At 39.5% G+C, this 26,797-nt stretch overlaps 1 protein-coding gene across 1 annotated transcript; it reads left to right on the forward strand.

The window, feature by feature from the left end:
* The first annotated feature begins 10,267 nt into the window (after positions 1-10,267).
* Positions 10,268-19,013, forward strand: LOC144033594 (acidic mammalian chitinase-like). The gene is made up of 12 exons (XM_077541782.1): positions 10,268-10,285; positions 12,060-12,104; positions 12,202-12,233; positions 12,326-12,352; positions 12,426-12,627; positions 12,700-12,759; positions 13,738-13,885; positions 13,969-14,087; positions 14,157-14,244; positions 17,121-17,243; positions 17,315-17,380; positions 18,174-19,013. The coding sequence occupies exons 3-12, from the start codon at positions 12,209-12,211 to the stop codon at positions 18,300-18,302; spliced, it is 987 nt and encodes a 328-aa protein (XP_077397908.1). The 5' UTR covers positions 10,268-10,285; positions 12,060-12,104; positions 12,202-12,208; the 3' UTR covers positions 18,303-19,013.
* Positions 19,014-26,797: the final 7,784 nt, after the last annotated feature.

The raw sequence follows: 26,797 nt of genomic DNA on the forward strand, positions 1-26,797 counted from the left end.
CCACACACACATTGTTATGATATTAATGAATGAATGTGACATATGCATGTACGAGTTTTTGAAATGGTGCATCTTGTCATACTATAGAAATGGAGAATAACATCAGCGTAAACCCCCCCAAAAAAACTCCACTTTGAAACCTGTTTTTAAAGGTTATGCACTTCATTTGAAAGCGATCTCTTGTGAACGACCCAACAGAGTAAGAGGTCATGTTGTCTCACCTCAGCTATGAGAGCTGATACACTTTTCATGTTTTGACAGGTTGAACGGACGCTCTCCTATCATTAGATCATTCAAAGACACTTGAGCTTTTCACTCTTATGAACTCTTAAGCTTTCCCCTTGTGGGTGTGAATGGTTACCTCTGAAGGCCAGCTTAAATACTTACAATGTGCGTGCGTGCGCACGCGTGTGTGTGTTTAACGAGACGTGATGATAGATTTATAGGCCTCTCACATACACTGGAGCAATCAAGGAATCACCCCAACTCATATCCTCTCCTCTAATGAAAAAAAAGTCCCAGAGAACACAGAAAGCCAGCAGGGAGCGAACAGAGGACAATGAATGAATTGGACCTGATTGATGAGGCAGGAAAAAAAAGAATAGAAGAAGAAAGAAGGAGAAAAGAAAGGATGGATGAGGGAGTCCACAAGCAATAGGTGGGGAACAGTTGTTCCACAAAAAAAAGAAAGCGAAAGAAAGACGAAAGGAGAGAACAAAAAAAAAGACATGGAAAAGTTTCTTGATGAAATGGCCATAAAAGGACGACTGTGATTTCTTAGACTAATCATTGTGCTCCAATTTTGACTGTATGATTTTCACATAAACTGAATCCCTCCTGCTGATAATCCTTCTCAAAGTGCCTTTTAATGAGACAAAAAGATGAAAAGTAGAAACAGAGGGATAAAATCCTGATTAGTTGTCAGGGATGAATTGTGTCAACAGAGTCTGGTAGGAATCAGCAGAGAGGAGTGAGCAGGTTGGATGGTCTGCTGCCAGCGAGGAGGCAGGCAGGCAGAAAGAAAGATAGCAGGAGAGAAACAGAGGGGAAATGATCCTGGTGGTTGAAGGTGAACAATCCTAGTCATCAAACAAAGGAAAACATGGGAAACAACTCAAATAACTGAGCTGATAGCAGCTTCTTCCTAACTGGTTGAAACAAAGATGGGTGGGCAGAAATGCACATGAAGCTGTGCAGTTTTTGTATGCAGTGCAGCATTCTCTAATTTAACTTGGGATTATTTTTTTTTTATAGAAATAATTCACAATATTGTGAGTTACTATACTCAATAGATATAAACGCAACACTTTTGTTTTTGCTCCAATTTTTATGAGATGAACTCAAAGATCTAAAACTGTTTCCACATACACAATACAATATCACCATTTCTCAAATATTTTTTCACAAACCAGTCTAAATTAGTCATAGTGAGAACTTCTCGGTCTTCTCCGGGTACTCTGGTCTCCTCCCACATTCCAAAGACATGCATGGCAGGTTAATTGGGTGCTCTGAATTGTCCCTAGGTGTGCTTGTGAATGTGGATGGTTGTTCGTCTCTGTGTGCCCTGCGATTGGCTGGCAAACAGTTCAGGGTGTCCCCTGCCTACTTCCCAGAGCCAGCTAAGATAGGCGCCAGCAGCCCCCGCGACCCTTGTGAGGAATAAGTGGTCAAGAAAATGGATGGATGGATGGATGGATGGATGGATGGATGGATGGATGAGAACTTCTCCTTTGCCAAGATAAACCATCCCACTTCACAGTTGTTAGTTCATGTTTCTGAACAATCAGGTCCACAATGAAACAATTATCCTTTTTGTATGCTGTATCGAATATTTAAACATTAAGTCTAAATTAAGTCATTAATGTTGGAGTGGTTCACTTGCCTGACTTCCATGCAGGCTGCTTGTGTTCATTCCCACTCAGTCACACTGTGAATATAACATGAACATTCATCTTGTTTTCTTGGATTTTTAACCTAAATTCATTGTATTGTGTTTTTGTGTGAGATGAAAAGGTGCCTTGAAATAAATTGAATTTGCATTATTGTGAGCGTGAATGGGCCAGGTTGTAGTCTGCTTTTCACCTGAAGTCCTTTGGGAATGCATAGTTTCAAGAGGATCATGTAAGATAACCACACTTAATAATAAGACATCAGCCATTCCTTTGACGATGTTTTTGGTAATGAGTGTGCAGTACTCCGCTTACAAGCAGTCCCTTTTGCTGTCATTCCATTCTTAATCTTTTACTATTATTATTTATTTCGACTTGTTCGTCTGTATTTTCAGTTTTACACTTCTCAGTACTAAGATAAAGTCAGAAACAGACAACAGTAGCGTGAAGAAGGATCTTTTGTTTCCTTCGCAACATGTTGGCTCATGTAAAGGAGAGGATCATATCAAAGAGGACAATTTAGACCTTTAGATGTAGAGTTTTGTCAGCATCCTCAACTGAGATAATTTTGTGATTAAAAACGACTGTGTGGCTAATTTGAATAAATGAAATCAACGCGTTACTTTGTTTACACTCTTTTACATGTTGATGACCATTTTTGGGCTAGTGGATCTTCAACTCACCCGCCAGCCTAATGAGGACAAGCTGTATTGGGAATTCATCATCACACTCCCGCTTGCCATCACTAAAGCCATTGTGATGACGTAACACCCCATGACGTGAAAGTGAGAAAACGTCAACAAATTCATCACCAAAAACAAATGAAATTTTTTCCATCCTTGCGGTTTCAACTTATCCATGCCCTTTTTTGGTTATGCCTGCCTTGGCTGTGAGTCAGGATACAAAAAGGCCATGTGCTTTTCCAGATAAGCACAAGTTCTTCTCTGAGGAATAACGCATCCCAAATCACCCATGTGTCTTTCACACAGTCTCTCTCGCTCACACACGCACACACCCCTACACTTGTGGGTTAATGGGCCCAACTTGCGTACTAAACAGCTCTGCACTCAGTTGCCAAATAAATGTGTTCCAACAACATTCTTGGCAGAGATAAACTGTGCACCTCCACAAGAGAGACATAGCTGTATAAAAATGGATATACTGTTTGCCGGGCGCTTGTGTTAGCTCGTTGATCATGTGAACATGGGAAGAAATACAGTAGCTGAGTAGTGTGTTTTAAAATAAGCGGTTAAGAAAATGGATGGACCAAAAAAAAAAAAAAATCCTCATTTTCCTTTTTCCATAAAAATATCAATCAATAAATAACTAAATCCATCAATCAATCAATAAATAATTACATAAATAAATGAATATTTTGAACAGTCTGAATCTCTCACGAAGTGTGTCAAATAACACACTTAACACATATATTTATTTACATTACACACCTGCATTTCCCATTTGTGGACAATTAAAGGAAACTATTTTATCTTTTTCTTATCCCCTTACTTTAATGCAGAGATTCTCATCCAGGGTGCCGTGACACACAGAAGCAACATGGAAATGATCCACTTAAATTGGCCCCAAAAATATTTATTACTTTACTTATCAATATCTAATTGTTTGTCTATCTATGCCAGCTTGACACCTGGGTCGCTCTTGGATGATCGAGCTTCTCACCTTATCTCCATGGGAGAGCTCGGACACCCTGCTGAGGAATCTCATTTTGGCTGCTTGTATCTGGGATTTTGTTCTTTTGGTCACCACATCTCGCGACCATAAGTGAGTGTCGTGTGCTGAAGAGTTAGATCCCAAAGCGCAGACACAAATAAGGTTTTAAATATTTATTTACATAACTTGACTAAACGAAAAACAATGAGAATGCATCGAGAATCGCGAGACACCAAGCCCCCTTGGGCTGCGGAGAAGCACAGAGGAACAGAGAGCAATAATCCGTCAACAGACACATTCCTCAGATAGCTTATATAGACAGTGAATCAATCTCATTGTTGTAGCTAGACATGTAGGTACCAGTACTGACATGGAATTATCTGATTTGCTGTTGACCCAGTAACGTGATTAAAGATTCTTGACATCACATAGACACAAGAGCATGTAAGTAAAACATACAATACACATCATTCACCACCCACCCCCTGACAGAATAACCCATTTAAAAACCTACAGTAAAAATATTGCACCTTACTCCATTATATCTATTCCACAGGCTGGCGCCCTCCTCGGATGCCATCACGAACAGTACAATTAATACCTATCAATTATATGCCATGAGTCTTTCTTGTGCAAATTAGCATTCTCTTAAGTGACCTGTGCAAAGTGCTGTATGAACATTAAAGTGCTACATGCAAACTCGATGTAACGGACTTTGTGTTCGTTACAATCAGATAGCATCAAACCAGCCGAAACCTGATGCTTGTTACATCAGTACAAAACAGACACTTGATCTCAACTTAACAGGTCATGGACTCAAACTTGACCCAGGCGTGAACCCAGACATGAGACAAGACCCCAAACAAACCTCCTGCATGACTCGAGTCATGACAGTGGGGGTAGGAACTAGAAATGTAGATCAAGCAGTAAATCAAGGGCTACACATTTCGGTTCAGCTCCTTCACCACAACAGACAGATAAAGAGTCCACATCACAGCAGACGCTGCACCGATCTGCCTGTCAGGATCTCAGTCCTGACCTGGAGAGAGCACTCCACCCTTTTCTGACTGAGGTTCATGGTCTGATTTGGAGCTTGCTGATTTGCATCCCAACCGCTTCACATTCGGCTGTGAACCACCCCAGCATGTGTTGTAGGTCACAATACTACATCCTCTGCAAAAAGCTGAGATGCTGACACCACCAAATGCTTCGGCTGCACCTAGAAATTCTGTCCATAAAGGTAATGAACTGGTTCACTGACTAGCCTTGGTGGAGTCCCAAACGTTACCGGAAGGTGGTATCTGGCAATGGTGATACAGGGACCGAGCAACAAGAAAATCATTATTGCAGTAAATCCATTTCCCTATATCCATTTTTAAACTATGTCAGGGGGAACATACTAGGATAGAGGACCCATGTGCAGGGAAGCATTCTAAGCAAGGCATGTGTGCTCACAAAATCAAAGATATTTAATTGGAAAAACACAAAAGGAAAACAAGGCTCATTGTAATCATCAAGAACAATATCAGAGAAACTTTTAAGACATGACAACTGAGGATCTAGTAAGAGACACAAATGATGAGTGTTGACAAAGTTCCTTTTCTACGCGAGGTAGAAAAAAATGAACAAGTTCATAATTAAAATTTTTCTAAATACTTCAAATTTTGCTTTTTGTAGGAGTTGGATTGAAAGTTGCTTTGCAAACTTTTCCAATGCAAAAAATAAAATACAGATGTAAAATAAATAATCAATCCACCTTTTACACTAGTGCAACTGTGACTCCAGATAATAACCACTTAACAACATAATCGCACTTTGAAGACTACATACAGTACAGTACCATTATATTTCTCCACTCATGTACTAGTCAAAGGTGGTCGGCTCTAAACATAACTCAGCCTGTGCCCTCAAAACAGTTCTGCAGAGCTGGTATTTTGATTGGTAATTGCACAGCAGAGGACTGCAGATTCCTGTAGCGCATGGTCAAGACATCTGTGAAGACCGACCACCTACCACGCTCCCTCTTCCGCTGTTGGGACACTTACCAACGCGTTTTCCTTCCATCAAAGGAGAGACTAAATTGACAGAACCTGCCACAGCTTCTACCCCGGATGATCAAACCGCTAACACCCTGCATTCACAACATGATGCGAGCCCCTGCCTACTCATACCCATAATACCCATAATACAATAATACAGTTCATTCTTCTTATCATTCATTATCAATCATTTTGTGCTTTCAGCTACAAAATATAATCTGCAATGTTCGATTATGTGAGAAATGCAATGAACTAAACATGATGTATTGCTTCCTGAAATATGGAGAAGGAAGGAAATATGTGTTGGTTGGCAGTAAACGATAAGTTAAGTTACTAGGTGGGTTTCATCCATCCATCCATTCATTTTCTTGACTGCTTATTCCTCACAAGGGTCGCGGGGGTTGCTGGCGCCTATCTCAGCTGGCTCTGGGCAGTAGGCGGGGTACACCCTGGACTGGTTGATAAGATACCATATAGCTAGGCTATGTGAATGTGAGCATGGAGCAGAGCAAAGCCTGCTCCTGTGTGTATTACTCATGTTGTTCATGTAGATGAATCCACTTCCATTAGCACAGCAGGATTATACTACAGCCATAGTGCTGTTGTCACTAAATATAGGTTGTGCCTGTGAATTCATGGCTGTAGAAAGAAGTTGATTTCAAATCAGTAAAGGAATAGCTCTAGGGCGGTGCACATGAGATCTCTTTAGTTGACCAATGACACAAATAGCCACTGTAGACTAAAAATGCAGCACACGTCGGTAGTCAACACCTCAACACATGGACAATTAATAGCTTACTTTGATTTGTGTGCGTGTGTGCATGTTGTGATAGTGTATATGTATATAGGTGGCTGTTCTCAGTCCTGGTATGACACTTTCATGGCTGCAATTTATTGACTTCAGTGAATAATAATAGATTTATTGCTTAGGAACTGCTGCAATTCATCTAATTTATCAAGCAAAAGGAGAGAGAGGTCCAATCTGTCAGAAAAATGGAGGGAGGAAGTGTATGGCATAAAAAAAAATGACAATGTGTTAGTGAGAAGCGGAGGAAGAAGTGAAACTTTGCTGCATTTCAGAGTCCCCTGTCAGCATTATTGGATCTATCTGAAATATTGAAAAATAAGGTCCATGTTGCATTTACACAGTATAAGTACACAATCTGTGTGTAGAGTTGTTAGAGATTTGTAGAGGGCGTTTCGTCAACAATATTTGTCCATGTAGTTCTCAAATTGTAAAATGCAGTTTTCCTAGCTTTCCATATGCGTGAAATCACATTATGTAACTGATAACAATTAAATTCCACTTTACTCACAAGGTCATTGGATCGCCGTAGCTTGTTTGTAATGGTGTGTATTTCTAAATGAAAAATCCTACATCTGCGTTCTATTTATTTGTGCTGTACACCCTTTCAATCTTTGTCATGCGCTTAGTATGATGATTGTGGCATTTGCTGTGTTATTGATGATTACCTTTAGAACACTTCACACTAGGGTTGCACAAAAAAAAAAAAAAAAGGTGATATATATTGCAATAAGAAATAATTACAGGAAAACCAAAAACATAAACATTATAAAACCTAACACGTGAATTTCTCTTTTCTGTCCCTAAATTATTGTTTTGACAATTTATAATAACTGCAGTAGAAAATTAACTATGGCTCAGTTGAGTACAGATGTACCATCCACTGATGATGGATGTTCAAAATCAAGCAATCAGTGACATGTACAACAACAAAAAGCTTCACCATTATGTCATCCCAAATAAAATGTACTTTCAGTCCATTTTTGTTCTTGAATAAGCACTCTCCTTTTGATTTGATTTTCTTGATGATAATCTTCAGTTTAGTTTCCATGAACTCGAATGACTTCGGTCAAATGTGACTTTTAGACCGTGGGAATTTGCCATTTGAAAAGATCCAAAGCCAAAAATTGCCAAACGTGTGGGAACACGTCTGTTTTTGTTGTCTTTGTTATCTTTGTGTTTGGCAAGTGAGTTGGAAAGCGTCCTGGAAGGCATTCAAGCCGCACGCCTGCCAAACGCCATCCGAGAAAAGTCAAAGTTGGAACAAAAGTTAGTGGGTGTGTGTCAGGTGTTTATGTGCCCTTTTTAAAATTGCTGACACCCAACAATTAAATATAATAAGTCCACTTTCATGAGGAAATTGTTGGGTTCTTTTGTCTCGCTTTGGACAAAATGGCTGACATGAAACAACTTGTTTCTTGTCGTATGAATGCGCTACTTGATCTTTTTTTCTCTCCGTATTTTTCAGGGTCACCACACGTTTGGATCTTGTTGAAAGCATGCTGGACCCAAATGTAAAAATCCTCCAAAGTGATAAGGAGGCGCAAAGAAACCCAAAAATGTAAAAAAGCCAAATCGAAAAACGACACAAATCAAAATGCGGCAAAAAATTCAAAGCGCAGATTTATATATATATATGTATATACACATACATACATAGCCTATGGGCGGCACTGTGACAGTGTGGTTACCACGTCCGCCTCCCAGCACTGAAGACTCGGGTTTGAGTCCGGGATCCGGCCTTCCTGGGTGGAGTTTGCATGTTCTCCCCGTGCCTGCGTGGGTCTTCTCCGGGTACTTCGGTCTCCTCCCACATTCCAAAGACATGCATGGCATGTGGATTGGGCGCTCCGAATTGTCCCTAGGTGTGTAGTCTAGGGTGTACCCCGCCTACTGCCCAAAGCCAGAGATAGGCTCAAGCGACCCTTGTGAGGAATAAGCGGTCAAGACAATGGATATATATACAAAAATAATAATAATATATATATATATATATTTTTATATATATATATATATATATATATATATATATATACAAAAATAATAATAATATATATATATATATATTTTTATATATATATATATATATATATATATATATATATATATATATATATATATATATATATATATATATATATATATATATATATCCCTCCATCCATCCATCCATTTTCTTGACCGCTTATTCCTCACAAGGGTCACGGGGTGTGCTGGCGCCTATCTCAGCTGGCTCTGGACCGGTTGCCAGCCAATCGCAGGGCACACAGAGACGAACAACCATCCACACTCAAAAGCACACCTAGGGACAATTCAGAGCGCCCAATTGACCTGCCATGCATGTCTTTGGAATGTGGGATATATATATATATATTAGGGGTGTGCAAAAAAAAATCGATTCATAAAAGAATCGAGATTCTCATTTTCGAATCGATATTAATATCCAAAAATCGATTTTATTTAAATTAGAAATGAAGAAGAAGGGGAAAAGGCAGTTGTAGCCCACATGCTGTATTTGTGGAAAAAGGCACTTACAATACAAAATTAATAAATGTTTAAACAAAAAAAAAAAAAAAGACACTTCATATATATAAATATATATATATATATATATATTAGATGCAGATGTAAATTATATATTATATATATATAATTTACATCTGCGATTGGCTGGCAACCAGTTCTGGGTGTACCCCGCCTACTGCCCAAAGCCAGCTGGGATAGGCTCCAGCACCCCCTGCAATCCCTGTGAGGAAAAACGGTTAATAGAATGGATGGATAAAATTTACATTTATCAATGTTATGAACTGTAAGGAAAAAGCCCTTTTCCACAATAATTAACAAATTAACAAAAACAAAACATTAAAAAAAAAAAAAAAAGTACAGGTACTTTACTGCCTATCACTGTTTTCTAAATACCACCAAATGCTAATAATAATTATTATAATTTAATAATTAGGTATGTTCGATACCACTTTTTTTCAGACCGATACCAATACTCAACTTTTGAGTGGTCACCAATACGACAGATACCACTACTACATAAAATTCCAATATATTACAATATAGTATTTCTCCTTAAAAAAAAATAAATTATGGCAATTTTCTATTCCTCTAATTTCTAGTTCCTCTTGTAAAATGGCCACAAGAGTGCGGCTGATACTGGTATTGGCCACCATCATGAGTGCCGATACCTTAAAATAAGGCTGGTACCGATACCTGGTATTGATACTTATAATAATAATTTTAAGAATAGCTAGTAGGCAAGTCGGTGGGTGCAAACATGCGGGTGTCTACTTTACGTATTGCTCAAAAGAAACAATTGTCTCTGCACTTGCATCTTTAATGAATTTAACATGCTAACATGTTTCTGAAAAGTGGGAGTTTGCCGGCATACCAGGGTAAAAACCACGCAAGCATGAGGTCATGTGCTTGTGTGGCTTTTCTGCAGGTACCCCAGGAAAGAAAACGGGAAGTGCGAAAGTCACAAGTGCAAGGCGGACATGCAAGGCGTTTCCGCGGCGAGCTGCCAAGGGTGTGAACCCAATTGGTTCCTTCAATCAGGTCCAAACTCGCATCCATTTCCGTGTACAGCACCAGGAAGTGCTGTTGAATCATTCCTTTATTTATGCTTTGCTGGTCTTGCATCATCAAAGTTTTTTTTTTTCTAAAACAATCTGTAACAAGCGACACCAGTTGAAATGAAAAAAATTGCTCTGACCTACGTCATCTAATTGCCCTAATGAAACAATTATAATTCCTTCTTCAACTTTGCTGCAAAACGGTGGCCGGCTCCGCCCAGTCAGCAGATAAATATGCCAGCATGTCCAAGGAAAGCATCACTTCTCCACTGAGGGGCACTTGCAGCTTCCTTCCAGCTGGTAAGTACAATTACACACACATCATCGACTTGACCTGCTGACCACTTTGCATTTCAACATTTGCGCTCAACTTGAAAGGAAACACGTCTAACATTATCTACTCCAGGTATTGGCAACATCAATGATGGAGGGGGCCACAGTTTTTCATCAGTGCAAATGGGGGGCCACAAAGATGTAGAACAAAAATGACATTTTCAATATGGAGAAAATATGCATATAACCGATTCCCAAAATTCTTCAAAATACATCAATAATCATTCAATATGCATTTTCTTGGAAACGGGGGCTGTTGCCGACAAACAAACAAAAATAATGTCCCAAAAAAATATTGTGAACAAATGTGAAAACAGGTGAATCAGCAGGTGCCGAAAACCGCACATATATGTGGGGGTCCACTGTAAAAGAGGATACATCTTTCTATAATTCTCACTACTGAAACTTGTGAAAAAATTAGAGCTGTCAAACGATTACATTTTTTAATCAGATTAAACACATCGTAGAATTTTGATTTATCATGATTAATCACTGACTTAAAAAAGCTTTTTTCCCCAAAATTTTTCCCGCTGCACACGCTCATCCTGCTTTTTGTGAACAATTTTTTTTTTTCATAATTTAAAATGGGAAAAAAAATGACCTACAGCATATGTAAACATTTATTAAATGCTTTACTTTAATGCATGTAGTTATGTTTATTGCTCAAACTCCAACAGCTACCTTTAATGTAACCACTGTTGGCTAAAAAGGATCATCTGCGGGCAAAATTAATAGTGTGATTAATCTGCGGTAATACAATGATTAATGTGATCATTTTTTTGTGATTAATTAATTAGTTAACGCTTTAACTTTGACAGCGCTAGAAAAAATAAAAAATAAAAAATCGATCAGGGGCCTGGTCAGTTTGTGGGTGTGGGCCACAAATGTCTCCACAAAGTTAGCGCCTCCGACTCTTGCCAGCGTCAGCATTTTGCCAAGTCAAAAACTTAAAGGATTTTTTTACATGAATCTCTATTTCATCCTCACCTCCAGTGTGTGCGGTCATCACTGACCTAGCGTTCTGTGACGCGAGTTCTGGTCCGGTGTTGGACGAGAGGAAAATAGTCCAGCAAGCTGGCTGGGGTCTCGGAAATAAAGCGTTTTTCTTCTAAAAAAAAAATTTGTGTTCAAAAGAGTGATACATTTGCACACTAAACTCCTTTCTGAAAAAAGTCAGACGCCATTACCGCCGGGCACTATTTTTCTGTTTGTTTGTATCAATCCGCGTTGCCCTGTAGACAGCTGATCAACGCGCTGCAGACAGCTGATCCGCGCGCCTTCCGCCTTCGAAAAGACAAACAACTTGTAGATTAGTGCGCGTCGTTCAGCTGCATGCGGGGCGCCGCGCAGTGATACGAACGAACAGAAAAGTAGTGCTGGCGGTAATGGCGTCTGACTTTTTTTCCGAACTGAGTTTTGTGTGGAAATGTATCACTCTTTTGAACACAAATCGTTTATAGAAGAAAAACACTTTATTAAGGTGACCCCAGCCAACTTGCTGGACTATTTTCCTCGCGTCCAACACCGGACCAGAACTTGTGTCACAGAGCTCTGTCAGGGGAAAGTCAGTGATGATTGCACACACTGAAAGTGAGGATGAAATAGAGATTCATGTCAAAAAATCCGAACTGTCCCTTTAACTGGAAGACATTTCAGATCAAAATGCAGAAAAGATTTGAATGACAACTTTAAATTAATGTTGTCATCAAATTGTGAAAAAGTTTGTTTGTGTGCTTTTCAGACAATCAGATTGTTTGGTAAATCTTCAAGTGTCACCCCGTTAAAAGTAAGGACAATTTTCACTTCTATTTGACCTCAATTCCCAAAAAGTCATTCTCGTTTGGTCGCTTGGACTGACCACTTTGTTTTGTGCGTCTTTCCAGCAACGAGATGTACAAGTTGATTCTTCTGGCAGGTAAGACGCACCAGTGAAAGCAAACTCCAAAGCTTCCTCGCAGCTTGATTGACTTTGAAAGTGTTTGACAAAATCTGTCGATTGATTTGAAGGTCTGTGCGCCGTCATCGCTCAGTTGGGTAAGTTTGCTTCCCGCACCGATTGGCGGACGGCAGCAAATGTGCTGTCGTTTTAGCGATTTTCACATTCCAGATGCGGCACCAAGAAAGCTAGTGTGCACCTATCAGAAGACCTCCAGTTCGATATCAGCAAACCTCTTTGACATTATGGAGAGCATCAATCCGCACCTGTGCACTCATCTCATCTACACCTCTGTCAAGCCCAGCCCAGTGAAGGTCATCCCAAGCCCGAGTGACAACATCAAATTTCAAGACTTCAACAAACTCAAGTCCAGGTCAGACTTTGAGCACTTTGAGCTTGTTGGATACGTTGAATAATAACAAGGAAACTTTTGTCGTTCCAACAGCAACCCGAACCTTAAAACCCTTTTGGAAGTTGATCTGACTGATTTGAATACCAACAACATGTAAGTCACAAAAGGCATGAAGCAGTTTGAAGACTTGTACTTCTCTTCCTGTATAGGATGCCTTGAGATACGAGCGACCTTGCGTGACCACGCTCATCAAATACAAGTGGGCAATTTTTTGCTTTGACTTGCTGGTGCAAACTTAAAATAGGAGGCGGAGAGCATAGCAGTTTGGCAACTATTGAGCAATTCATCAAAAAGGAAGGCCGCTCCCAGCTATTAATCCAGTGACATGACACAATTTGCATTTCAAACAACCATATAACTGACTTGGGAAAGTCGGCTTAGCTTCGTGCCGACAATTTTTTTTTTTTTAAATAAATAAATAAATAAAAAATAGCAAAGCAAAACACCATTGACATGCTAACAGTTAGCACTGACAGTTGTTTTTGAAGCAATGCATATTATTTGAAAACAAACAGTGCAGCAACACGTGTAGACATACAATATGGCAATAATCACAAGCATATATATTCTTTATCCACTGTATAGAATTACTATTAGTGCAACTTACAAAGAAACTTACAGTAGCAGAAGAAGAAGTCCAATTCTTTTTTGTTTGTGTTTGCATGAATGTCTTATACTGCCCAACAGTGGACAGGGCACAGCACAGCATAAGGATCAGCACATTTAACTGGATTGCGGCATTAAATCATAACGCAAAAACTGTTTCATATTTTACATTCTGTTCAAATACATCATATTCAATATTATTTTGCACTAAATTTCCTGATTAAAAATCACAAACACACAATGTTTTGATTTTGGGTCGGCTGGAACGGCATAATTGCACTTTGATTCATTTCAATGGGAAAAGATGATCTGCCATGCAAGCGTTTTTAAAGTACAGGTCACAGAAGGAATTACGCTCGTATCTCAAGGCAACACAGCATTTGGAGAAAGTCACAATTGGCAATTGGAAGCAAACAACAAGTTCTTCTTTGTGGCGCTGTTCTTCCTTTCCTGCCCGTTTACCAGATTCATCCAAGGAAACAGGGCCCTGTTTATCCAATCTGTAATTGACATCCTGATGCATGAGCGATTCGACGGCGTCAACATCGTGTGGGAGTTTAAAGTTGGCGTCAGTCAACCAAGTGACAAGCAAAGCTTCACACTTCTCATGAAGGTCTGACCTTAAGATTGTCCTCTAAATGGGGAGCGAATTTGTCGCGTTTGCCAAAGACTTGACAATGGCGTTCTGCTCAACAGGAATTGAAGGTCGCGCTGAGCACTCTACCGCTCACTGTGGGCCCGCAACTGCTCACTGCAAGCGTCTCAGCAGTGAAACTCCAAATCGACCAAAGTTATGAAGTCCCACGACTTGTCAAGTAAACACAAAAACGGTTGGCAGCAAATCTGCACTTATACCAAGGCAAAAACTCATGTGTGTTTTTTAGGCTCGTCGACTTCCTCAATGTGATAACCTTCGACCGTGATCGAACTGTTGTTCCACCTCTCGTTGGCCCAGCACCATTCCCCAATGCAGTAAGTTGGCAGAATTGGATTGATGCTAAAAAATGAAAGTGGTTTGTAGTTGGGACTACGGCTGTTCGATTTTGCCTAACAAGAAAATCCCGATTTTTTTTTTCTCTCAAACCCAAAAATTGGCAAAAATTATTTTGAATATTATTTGAATTTAATTTGTCTTTCTTTGACCTCAAAGTGCCAGTGAATTTAACTCTGTTAATACACACAGAACAATCCTTTTGGATTAAGAGCATCTTACTTATATAGTGGACTTCAGATCTGTTTTTACTTAAACCTACAATGAAAGAAGAGTGCATATACCATTTGAAACATAATTAAGTCAGGTGAGGTCGGTAAGCAGACAGGCTCAGGGTGATGTGCTACAGTCACATTTTTTTCTGGGCTTGCTTAAACATAAATGCATGATTAGTGCAAAACTGATAATATCCAAAGTGACAATCACCTTATCTTATAAACAAACACAAATATGCATCTAATGCTAATACTAGTGCTAATACCAGTGAAGGTAACAAAAAGAATGATCCTCTCTGGCATGATGAGCACCTCATCTTTGCAAAAGACATCAGGTCTCTCTCTCTTCATTAAACAAAAATGAATAAATAAAGTGCAAAGATGCAAACCGTTAACTTTTGTAAAATGAATAACCTAGTCAAGCACGGTAGTCGAGTGGTTAGCACGTCCGCTTCCCAGTTCTGAGGTCTCCGGTTCGAGTCCAGGCTCGGACCTTCCTGGGTGGAGTTTGCATGTTCTCCCCGTACCCGCGTGGGTCTTCTCCGGGTACTCCGGTCTCCTCCCACATTCCAAAGACATGCATGGCAGGTTAATTGGGCGCTCCGAATTGTCCCTAGGTGTGCGTGTGAGTGTGGATGGTTGTTCGTCTCTGTGTGCCCTGCGATTGGTTGGCAACCATTCCAGGGTGTCCCCCGCCTACTGCCCAGAGCCAGCTGAGATAGGTGCCAGCAGCCCCCGTGACCCTTGTGAGGAATAAGTGGTCAAGAAAATGGATGGATAACCTAGTCAAGTAAGTCTCTAACAGTCCAATCAGTCTTCCGGACAGCCAGCCAGCCTTTAGGCGAGTTCAGGAAGGCAGACTTCAAGTTTCCTGAGAGAAACACAAGTCTGTCTTGTTGAAACCATACAACTTCTACACTACAGATCTAGCCATCCATCCATCCATCCATCCATCCATTCATTTTCTTGACCGCTTATTCCTCACGAGGGTCACGGGGGGTGCTGGCGCCTATCTCAGCTGGCTCTGGGCAGTAGGCGGGGGACATCCTGGACTGGTTGACAGCCAATCGCAGACTACAGATCTACCTTTGCTCAATTTATTAAAACTCTTTAGTTACTCTGATTATAGCAGTCTGCCTGTGTGGGTGCGTGGGTGTGTGTGTGTGTGTGTGTGTGTGTGTGGTTGTTTTTTTTTACGTTTTCTCTCCACGTAAAGCTCTGTTCCTCTGCTCTCAGAATCCGACAGGGTTCAGGAGTTACGGTGATTGGAAAAACGTATCATTATTAGGGGTGTGCCAATACATCGATTATTAGATTCATCGCGTTTTGACACGTGACGATTAGATTACGATTCATAAATGTTGAAAAACTATTATTTTTCATAATAGTTTAATAACAGAAACACTACCGCTGCTTGCGGAACGAAAGTAAAAGACACGCTTGCTGCCCGGACACTTAAAGGCACGCACGCGGTGAGGATAGCGGCAGCGGAAATTAATGAGAGACAGATTTTCTCCCAAGAATTAAAAGCTAGCGTTTTAAAGCATTTTGGCTTTGATTACGATTAATATATTTTCAAAATCGATTATTTTCCAATAATGCAATAATTTAATGACGGAACACTACCGCTGCTAATAGTACAGAAGTCTGTGAAAACACAAAGTATTTTGGTTAAAAGAAGTCTTATTTATTTCTAAAGGCACTTTATGTTTAATATTTTCCAGAAAATCTGGAATTCATTCCACCAGAGTAAATTTTATTTTATTGTAATAGAGAAATCTATTTTTGAAAAGTACTGCCTTTGAAACAATTGTTTTTGCACCTTCTTGTGAAAAAGAGCAGCTTAAGAGTAGCTTTGTGTTGTATGGGCATCGTTTCCATCGTTCCTGTTGGATCATTTGGTGATTGGAAATAAAAAGTCATGGACATAAATTGGTTTCGCTACTTTAATTAATGAATACTGACAAATATACCTTAAAAGTATGAAGTAGCTAAAAAGTAAGAAAAAATCTAAAATCGTGACAATCGTGATGATCATTAGTATCGTGACAATTGTTCAAGAATCAAATCGTAGCACCCCTAATCGTAATCGAATCGTGGGATACCTTAGATGGCACACCCCTCATCATTACGTTTCTACTGTGTCATTTTCCTTTGACACACGTCTTCCCCTCCTCGATACATGGCAATCTGCCAGCTGCCACAACGCATTTGGTATCGACGTAAATCTCCGCTTCTCTGTTTTCAGAAGCCGTTAGAATTGTGTTGCTCGTGCAAACGGTTCACAAGTTACGGTGATTTGGAAAACAAAAAATATACTTAGATTTTCCAGTCGGGCTCGTATCTGAGGGATAATTATGTTGACTTGTCTGGGTAGCCATGGTTGTTCTTGTTGTTGTAGACTTCGCGCTCGTGGGAGGAAGTGGAAATGCAGAGGAAACTATGGCAGCTTAGATTAACCAAAAATGGTGCGGGGTTGAAAATCTAAAGTCCAGATTTGAACGTTTTTAAAACTGTTTTTATAATCAGAAAAGGTTACGGTTCAAAATCGATTTATCAAGCAGCCCTGTTTGGACAACCTTGGCCGAAACATTTTGTCCTCCTCTCCATGAACATTTGTTGTTGTTGTTGTTGTATTTTAGGAATTTTCAATGCAGTACTGGTTCAGTGAGGGGGCACCAAAAGAAAAGCTCAACATGGGAATCGCTTCGTATGGTTTTGACACAAACCCCTCCGCTAATCCGAGCATCATCGCCAAATACGAGGTAAGATGTGAAACTGTGGATAATTCCAAGCAATGAGAAGACATGATATGAAAATCTGAACGGACTTTCAGGAGTGCGCTCGACCTCCACCTCCGACAACAATTAGCGTCGACAGTGATGAGACCATTGTGGCCAAGGTAATCACATTTCAAGTGGATATTTTTGTCCCTCACCCCGGGTTTACACCGGTTGCGTGTGCGGTGCGGCTGCGGTGCGGTGCGTCTTGACTGCGTGCTCCGGACGCGTCAATTTTTTGGCCAATCCACACTCCGCACAGCTGCGGTCCGGCAGCTCCGTCGCCGACCACTTCCCGCCGTGTCTGACCGCGCGCGATCATGTGGCATTAAAAACAACAACAAACACACAGAAAGTCTGTGCTCAACAGAGAAGCAGAAAGAGAGGTGGACTTTTATTATTTTGTGGCTTTCTACCTCCAATATAAACCTCTCCTCGTCCATGTTCGCTGGTGTCTAAACCGTGAATGAGCACCTCGCACATTAACTCCAAGCCCGTCTACGCCCACATCACGTTTTGCTAGCATGCTTGCGAAATAGGAGCTGGCGAGTGTTTTATCTTGAAAGATAACCGGAAATTTATTTTGAAACTGCGTCGGTCTTCCTGTCCCGCTCGATGTGTTTTGTGCTAGCTTGCCATTTGCCGGAGGCCTACCGCTGCGGCGTCCGGCAAAAATAGAAAATAGGTCTATCCTTGCGGAAGGGCTGCGGCACGCCGCAGCTGAGACGCAGTCGACACGCAACGCACCCGCAAGCGGTGTAAATTGCACCATTCGAATGAATAGAATCTAATTGCTTGCGTCGCCGGAACGCACCGCAACCGCACCGCAACCTCAACCGGTGTAAACCCGGGGTCAGTCTCTCAATCAGCCGTTAATGCTTTTTTCTTGTTTGTTTTTTTCTGCTGCCCATCCAGGCCAAGTACATTGTAAATGCTGAATTTGGAGGAGCCTTTGTCAAGTCTTTGGACCTGGATGACTTCAATGGAAACTTCTGCGGTCAAGGGAAATATCCTGTCATCGGCCTGATCAAGTCTATAATCTAAGAGAAAGTGTCGCTCGCTTTCTACGAGGTCTGCGGTGAATGGAACTAATCTGTCAAATCACGTCACTTCCTACGTGTGGCATTTGGGATGAGGGCTGATCTAATGCGCCACTCGCTTATCGCAATTTGACAAAACATTACAAAGGCAGCCATTTCGCATAAGAGCAAGAACCATACAAAAGGTCAATCACTCCAGATTTCCTCCAGACAAAAATTGTTTGCTCAACTACAAATTCATTTGCAGCACTTCACGAGCAAAATTCATCCAATAACATGCCAAAATACATGAAAACTTCCAATCCAAGAACTCATACTCGTGAGATGATTTGTAGTCGACAATGGCCTGGCACACAAAACGATTGTGTTCCACCACCGATTTAGATATCTGGCATGATCATAAATTTGAACACAAACTCTCGGCGATGCCCGAGTGGAGCGGAGTCGGAAGCGTTGGAAAATGGTGATAATGTCCAAAAAGGTTGTTTTTTTTTCTTTGTAACATTCGGACACGCCTACAAAATGGCTTCACTACCTTAGTAGCCTCGTTCCAATTTGTGCAATTTTACCAAATGCTGGATGTTTTCTCTTTGATATTTTTCCATTTTGTAATGATGACATGATGCGCTTGATGCACTAAACAAGCTCCAGTCTATATCATTGGCCATTCACGCTTTATCAGCTGATGCAAAAAAATTCAATAAAATGTGTCAAGACACAACAAATTCCTTCTTGATTGTTTCTTTAAGTGTCTCCAAGTGTGGAGACTTCCAAAATGTTGCATGTTAAGAAACCATCAGCAAAAATGAACACTTTCAATATGAACACAAAAAAACAATTTACAAAATGTTAACAAGAATACATTTATATAGCATCTGTGTCGCTTGTAAAACGAAAGTAAGGTTACTAAATAGAACATTTTAGAGAAACTTGTCAGTTTTACGGGTGATGCAAACATGAATACACCCCACTGAAAGTCTCTGGAATAAAGCTAAATTTCAGACTTCAAATTCTAATTATTCATAGCACAGGTGTCAAGCAGACAGTTGACTATACAAGAAAATTTTCCAATTCATGTTGTTAGCAATGGCACCACATGGAAGAGAAATGTCACAAGACAAGAAAATAATTTCTTTACGCTGCAAAGTTGAAAGCTACAAGATTAGCCAAGCTCTACTTATCAATGAGAATACTGCAACAAAAGTGTTACCAAAATAATCCAAAGGGAGGAACTGCAACCATCTTACAGAGACATCCAGCAAACTTGACCACACGTACTCACCAATCTTGCACTCACATGCACACACACCCCGACAAACAAGTACACTGTGTTCCAACTATGTTTTGCATTTGCATTATTAGGGTTGGAACACCCATGTAACTAGGGGCGTGAAAACCAAATAAAAAGAGAGGGTGAGGAGTACAGTAGTGAATTGTATCAGTCAGTTCCTCTCCTCGAACTGAGTGTCTTCTCTCCTTTTTGTTGTGTTTAACTCATTCACTGCCTTTGACAAGTATACTTGTCAATTGTATTTTTTAGAGCGGTGCTAAATGGGGGCGAATCTGAGCATGCTCCACTGTAAATATCAAACTTGGAAACAACTTTACTGATGCCCAACCACCGGTAGATGACATCATTGCCCCATTTTATAGGAAATAAACACAGTTTCAGAGTCCATGGGAGAAATGGCTGTATTTTGGCAAACCTACATTTTTCTGCTGTCAATTATAAAAGAACGGGACGGGACAAAAAGTAGGGAGTCTATTCTGTTATTTGGTAGATTCGGTTTATATATAATTATTGAATGTAATATCACGTGAGTATTGGAAATGTAAAAATTTTCTATAATGACTGGCAGTGAATGAGTTTTTTAATGTCAATCAGGTAAACGGTTTACCTGATTTACCGTAAACCTGACAGCCGTTATTTAAATTTGGAAAGTAGTAATAATCTTCATATTCTTAGCCCCTGTCAGTCTTCTGCATTCAAAGAAACACAACCAAAGTTCCTCTAGTCTAGTCACATTACATAAACGATACTTACATGTTGTGCTACACAAATACTTTGGTCATCTAGTAGTTGGAAAACCTCAAATGAAGCATAGCATGACTTAATGTCGTATTATGTCATTCACTGTAAAAATAATTGTTACCGGCAGTACCGCCCACCGTTGTGATTGGCAGGCCAGCACAAGCGTGTGTGCTACAAAGGAATTGCGCAAGGGACACATGAGAAACAATAATAAATAAAGAAATAAAAGTAAAATATCGTTCCAATATCATTCAATGCAATTCCATATATAAATTGCACGACTATACTTGAGAAATCCCTGAAGCAAAAAAAAAGAAAAAAAAAAAAAAGGCAACTCTATGGAACATTAAAAAAAATAAAAAATAAATAAAGATTCCTGCAGTAACCTGTTCAACCTGGGTTTTTCACCCATTTAAGAACTGGAATTAACATTACCAACAGTTGTACAATCTAAAACTTGACTTTTCTACCCTTCTTTGATGCAAAACCACCAATGACATCATCATATGAAGATTGTTGTGCAACTGTATGATTGATGCTGGTGATGGCAAGTACAGAAAGACGTTCCTGTCACATAGTGGAGCTCAAGTACGTTTAAAAAGCTTTATAATAACACACTAACAAATATTTCAAAATCTATACTAACATATAGCTTCTAAAATACCATGCCTAAGTATGTTGAAAGTAACTTGACAAGTCCAGCCAGCCCAGCTAGATCTGTGTTGTATTTACAACATACTACTTAATAAACTGGTTTGCTTAAGGCTGAAATTAGTGGCATCACAATGATGCCTCCATTCTAATAGATGCTAGTTCAGCAAATTCATTACAGTCGTCTTTTGTGGCTATGCAACATATTAGCACGATACTGTCACTCACATCACTCATAGAAATTGGCCTACCTTTTCTCCTCTTCTTTTCTTTTTCTAAACTGGGCACCTGATGGCGTCTTTCCTCTTGTACATTTATTTTGATCCATCAACTTCATTTAGTAAATCTTGACGCCAAGACGTGCCCGATACTAAAGGTGAATGAAAACTCACCAGACTTTACTTACAGATCTGGTCTGGCAAAAAAATAATAATTATATTTTAAAGTCGACATACAGGAGTACAGTCGCCATACACGGTTTATGGAAAATGAGTGGCACATATAGCACCCCGAGACAAACATTATTATATCATTATTAGTGTGTGTGTGCGGGTGAAATGCTACCATGGGAAATGTTGTTTTCAAGAGCGTAATTTGTCCCTTTTCTCCCCATTCCACATTACAGCAACAACACCTCTGTTAGCAAGCAAAGCTTTACTTCACCTCATTGGATGTGTTGGTCTGTCAGTCGTGGTTATTTTCAGTGACAGTTCGAAAACAGCATATGGCCTTCAATCAATCAATCAATCTATCTATCTATCTATCTATCTATCTATCTATCTATCTATCTATCTATCTATCTATCTATGCATTTAATGAGTGTCAATTATACAAGGATTTTTGCTATTTGTAGGCTGCCTGGGTCCCTATCACCCGCAAATAGCAGGGGTGCACTGTATAGAAATATATATTGTGGTGATATTTATTGCTATTTTGTCTTCATGAGCATACTTGCTATTGGCGTAATCCAAAAGTAATCCAAAGTAATCCAATTACATTACTATACTATATATATATATATACTAACAACTAACTAACTAAATTTTTAAGCAGGTAACTTGTAACTGTAACGGAATACATTAATAACATTAACCCTCCCAACCCTCGTCCTCTTCTCCCAGCAGCTTGGCCTCGTGTCCAGTATAGAAGATGCAAATGACACAAAGAACTCATTCATTGGTCAAATTCACATTTGCTGACACAATTAACAATCTGATTACAATTTTTCAGGTGTGCCAGCTAATTAATATGATAGGTCAAACGTATACATACGCTGGCCAGAGGCCAGCTAATAGTTACGTTGTAAAACATAGCTTTTTCAAATGAACTTATACTGATAATGCCAGTCACTTCAAATCGAACTGCTCCAAAGGCTGTTACACTTGACCACTCTCAGTTACGGTTAACCTAAAAATAAACCCAAATTTAAAGGCTAAAGTTATTGCTGACCTCAAAGCTAAATTTTTACACACAATTATGTGTGTTATGCTCAGTGTTGCCACAGTTACCTTGAAAAAGTAACTTAGTTACTTTACTGATTACTTGGTTTTAAAAGTAACTAAATTGCGTTACTGATTACTTGATTTTAAAAGTAACTAAGTTAGATTAAAAGTTACTTTTTTAGTTACTTTCAGCAGCTGCCGATAACACCATCTCAACATAAAAATAATGCAGTAGAAACGGAGTTCCAAATACTTTATTGAAAGTGCATTTTTAACATGAAAATAAAGGTGTTTTTTTATGAAAAACAAAATAGGCAGTCTCTCTTGACTTCTTGTAACGTAAATACTTTTTATAAAACAAAAAATAAAAATCTATCCAGGTTGAAAATGAAAATCCCCTAAATTCCTCTGTTTGTTTGTTCCGCTATTCCAGTGTGTACACATGTATCAGTTTAAATATTTATTAGTAGTTATTGACAGTTATAATTGTTTTTTGGTTTGTTTGTTTTTTCTCTTCAAAATAAGGATCAGGAAAACAAAAGGTTGATAATTTAATGTTAAATATAAATATTTAACCTTTAGACAGACACCAACACAATTAAACATAATATTTGCACATTGTGAAGTATTTCAGAAACATAAATTTAAGACATGAAATAAACCTACTGTCCAGCCAAAAGAAATATGAAGCCACCTTATAGAACAATAAATCTATCAAACACATTTTAACCACTTAATATATGCAAAAATATTTCCAAAAGTTCATTTCCCTTTTTAATCAACAATGTTTGTATTTAACAATTGTTTTTTCTTTTGTCATCACTTTCATTTTTGGTTAATGTATGACATCTTTTTTTGTTTTTTTAATCTGAGACACGATGATGACCACAGAATCACTACTGTTCATATTTTGTTTTTTGGGCTGTCGTAATCGCGGGCACGTCTCAGTTCTCCTATCTGCTGCTCATGCTAGTTGTAGACATTGACAGGGAGCCACAAACTGAGAAATGAGATACTTGCAGTGTGCTTTTAGCTTAGCTGGTGTGTTGGCTGTGGGACATACCTGTGTGGTTTGAATCCATGCATTGGATCGTCACGGGAGTTATTCTTTTTGGCTCGCGCGCAGTACCAACGCCGGCCCGGGACATTCAAGTGCACCGAGAGGACTCGATAGCCATGGGAAATACCGAGATGTACGGCACCGGCTTCTGCTAACTGTCTCCATTTGTATGTTGTCACTCGTTGCGCGCGCGCGCGCCGTGTCGCGAGCACGGAAACACGGAAGTAGCTTGAATGGTGATGCTACTGAAATGTAAACAAAACAAGTAGAGCACGGCGCAGAACTCTTGCTATTGTTATGAAAACCATAAAGCCTCACTCGCAACCGATACGGTCGTTTAGCTCCCCTTGACGAACGATGGTTCGGTCGAATCGTTTTTTTGTTCCACCCCTACTGAAAACGTAACTTGTCTGACGTCACTCCCCCTGGCGAGAGGGCGGAGACGACCTCATCCCATAATGCTTCACGGACCAGTTGAGGATGGAAATAAATTATTTTTTTTTACCACTTTTATGGTCCATAATGCACACTTTTTTTGTTGTGTTGTGTGCCTGTTGGTTAATAAAACTAGTAGTAAAAGTATCATCACTTTTGTTTTGAATGTGCAAACCATTCATGACCAGACCATGGCTGAATTCAGTGTGGTGATCAATGACTTCTGCCTCATCTTCGTAGTTAGCAGTAGTTGTTTGTGACTGTTACAACAGTGAGATAGTTTGCCTTCTTCATGAAAATGTGGAGTAACGCATTGGTTCTCTGGACAGTAACTTTAATCAGACTACTTTGTAGAATAAAGTAACGCGTTAGACTATTAGTTACTTTAGAAAGCAACTTTTTTGAGTAACGCGTTACTAAGTAACGCGTTACCGGCAACACTGGTTATGCTGTTTATCATTGCAATTTCTCTTGAATATGTTTTTGTATGAAATAAAAGTCCCCCTCCCCGCCCCACCGAAGTTATTTGTTTTTGTGTTATTTGTTGAATTTCTGAATGATTACCTTTCAATTTAGACCAGGGCTGCTCAAGCCAGGTCCTGCATATCTATTTATGCAGTATTATACTGTATGTTTTAGATATGTGCCTCTTCCAACACACCTAAGAGGGACAAGGGAACAGGGACTGATCCAAAACAAGCAGGAAAATATATCATTAGGACTAGATTAGGCAGCTCTGATATAGGCAGTTTGTAATGGTTACTATTAGCAAACAGTGTCTTATATTTTGGAGCGTGAACTCTATATGTGTGTTTGTGTGTAGATATGGGAGTGGACAACGAGTGAAAAACAGTTAGAAGCTGTTTCTATAGTTGTTTGCATGTTTACATGCACAATAGATCCCATTAGCAGTGTTGTTTTGTCTTTTAGGTATAGTCTAAAGATTGAAGGTTGTTGGAAGGATAATGAGATTTTAGACTGTGACTCCTGCTCCATCCTAAAAGACTCCAATACTTTCTGCTAGGCAGCATGAATAAAAGCGATTCGTTTTGGCTGAGCTATGTGCCAGTGTTTTGAGAGGAAGAGGGAGGGAGAAGAAGGAATACAAGATGAGAGGAACATGCACGGGGGAAGTATTAAAAACACAGTTGAACGATATTTTCTTAGCTCTGAAAATCTGCCTGATTGATTCCCTAGTGGATGTTACTGGTGACATTGCATGCTTCATAAGTACAAATACATAGCTCTGAGTCCAACACTTTTAAACATTGTTACCATCTGGACCCATGGGCAGAAGTGACAACACTGAGTCAAAAAGGTGTTTCTCTTTTAGTGGCTACATATTATTCACTCTGCATCACCTTATCAGGTCAGAGCATAACCATCACAATGAACCATGATAAACTGGCAGTCCAGGAATTACCTCAGTCCTGAGATAAAGATACCATCCGTTTTTCTGGCAAAGTCTCTGCTCTCCTCAAAATAGCTACGTTATAAATGTTTTGAGAAGCAGGACAGTCTCCTCGTATACAACGTAAACACACTACAGATTGTAACGTACAGAATTGGACTAGCTGAAAGACAAAATAAAAACTTATCAAATAAATACCTGATGATTATTCTGAACCCTGGTCCCTGATTGTTAATTAAAAGATACCCTGGAACAATTTATTGGTGAAATAATTTCACTGCAAGAACACGTCTGCTTAATATGAGATAAAATACACTTGTTCTTAGCGTAAATTTACTAGAAACAAGTGAAACTAGAGCTGCGAGCAGCTATAAAGGGCCCTCGCAACCCGGGCCACGTTGGGGTACTTGCACGTCGGGGTACTGGCACGTTGGGGTACTGTCAAATAGGACAAGGACCATCTAAAATGTTTTTGACAAGCCTTGTGTGTGCAAAGTTTAATCAAAATGCAAAATATGGTGTGCAATTCCCAAAATAAATTCAAAATGGCGGACTTCCTTTTAGGTTTAGCATACGGCTACAGAATACTTTTTGTAGGTCTTAAGCTAATAGGTATGCCTCCCAGTTTTCACAAATCTAGGTCAAGTCATCTTTAGTTGTGTATCGCTTGAATCATACAATTGGAAATGCTCCATAAAAATGCATAGAGGGCGCTATTGAGCACAACGTTGGGTTACTTGCACGTCAGGGTACTGGCACGTTGGGGTACTGTTACATGGAACAAGGACCATTTAAAATGTTAGTTTTTTCCATGCCTTGTCTGTGCAAAGTTTAATGAAAAAGGCCAAAAATGATGTATAATTCCCAAAATAAAATCAAAATAGCGGACTTCCTCTTTGGTTTGGCAAATGGCTGCATAATACTTTTTTATAGGTCTTAGGCTGATAGGGTTCTGTCCTAATTTTTAAAAATCTAGCATAATCATACAATCGGAAATGCTTCATAAAAATGTCTAGAAGGCGCTATTTATTGCAAATTGCACAATAAATCTCTGAAAATTCATGTTCATGACAAGTCTGATGTGTTTGCAAAGTTTCATGAGTTTTCATGTGTATAAAAAAAAGCAGCACTTGACAAACAATGCATTGCTATGGCAACAGCGTGTTACAAAATAAAAAACTTTCGATTACTTTGCATCTTAAACATCTTAAGATGAAACACACCAAGTTTGAAGACAGTCGGATAAATTTTGTAGGAGGGGTTCGTTAGAATATGACCCCTGAAAAAGGCCACAAAAATTGGCAACAAATCCCATCATAAATCAAAATGGCAGACTTCCTGTTTGGTTTAGCACATTGTTCCAAGAGACTTTTTTGTACATCGTGGGCTCTTATGTATGCCTGCAAATTATCATAGCGCTAGGTGAAACGTACAACCGGGAATGCTTCGTTAAAGAGGAGGTTTTTTT

Source organism: Festucalex cinctus, chromosome 13, assembly GCF_051991245.1.
Source record: "Festucalex cinctus isolate MCC-2025b chromosome 13, RoL_Fcin_1.0, whole genome shotgun sequence".
Lineage (NCBI taxonomy): Eukaryota > Metazoa > Chordata > Actinopteri > Syngnathiformes > Syngnathidae > Festucalex > Festucalex cinctus.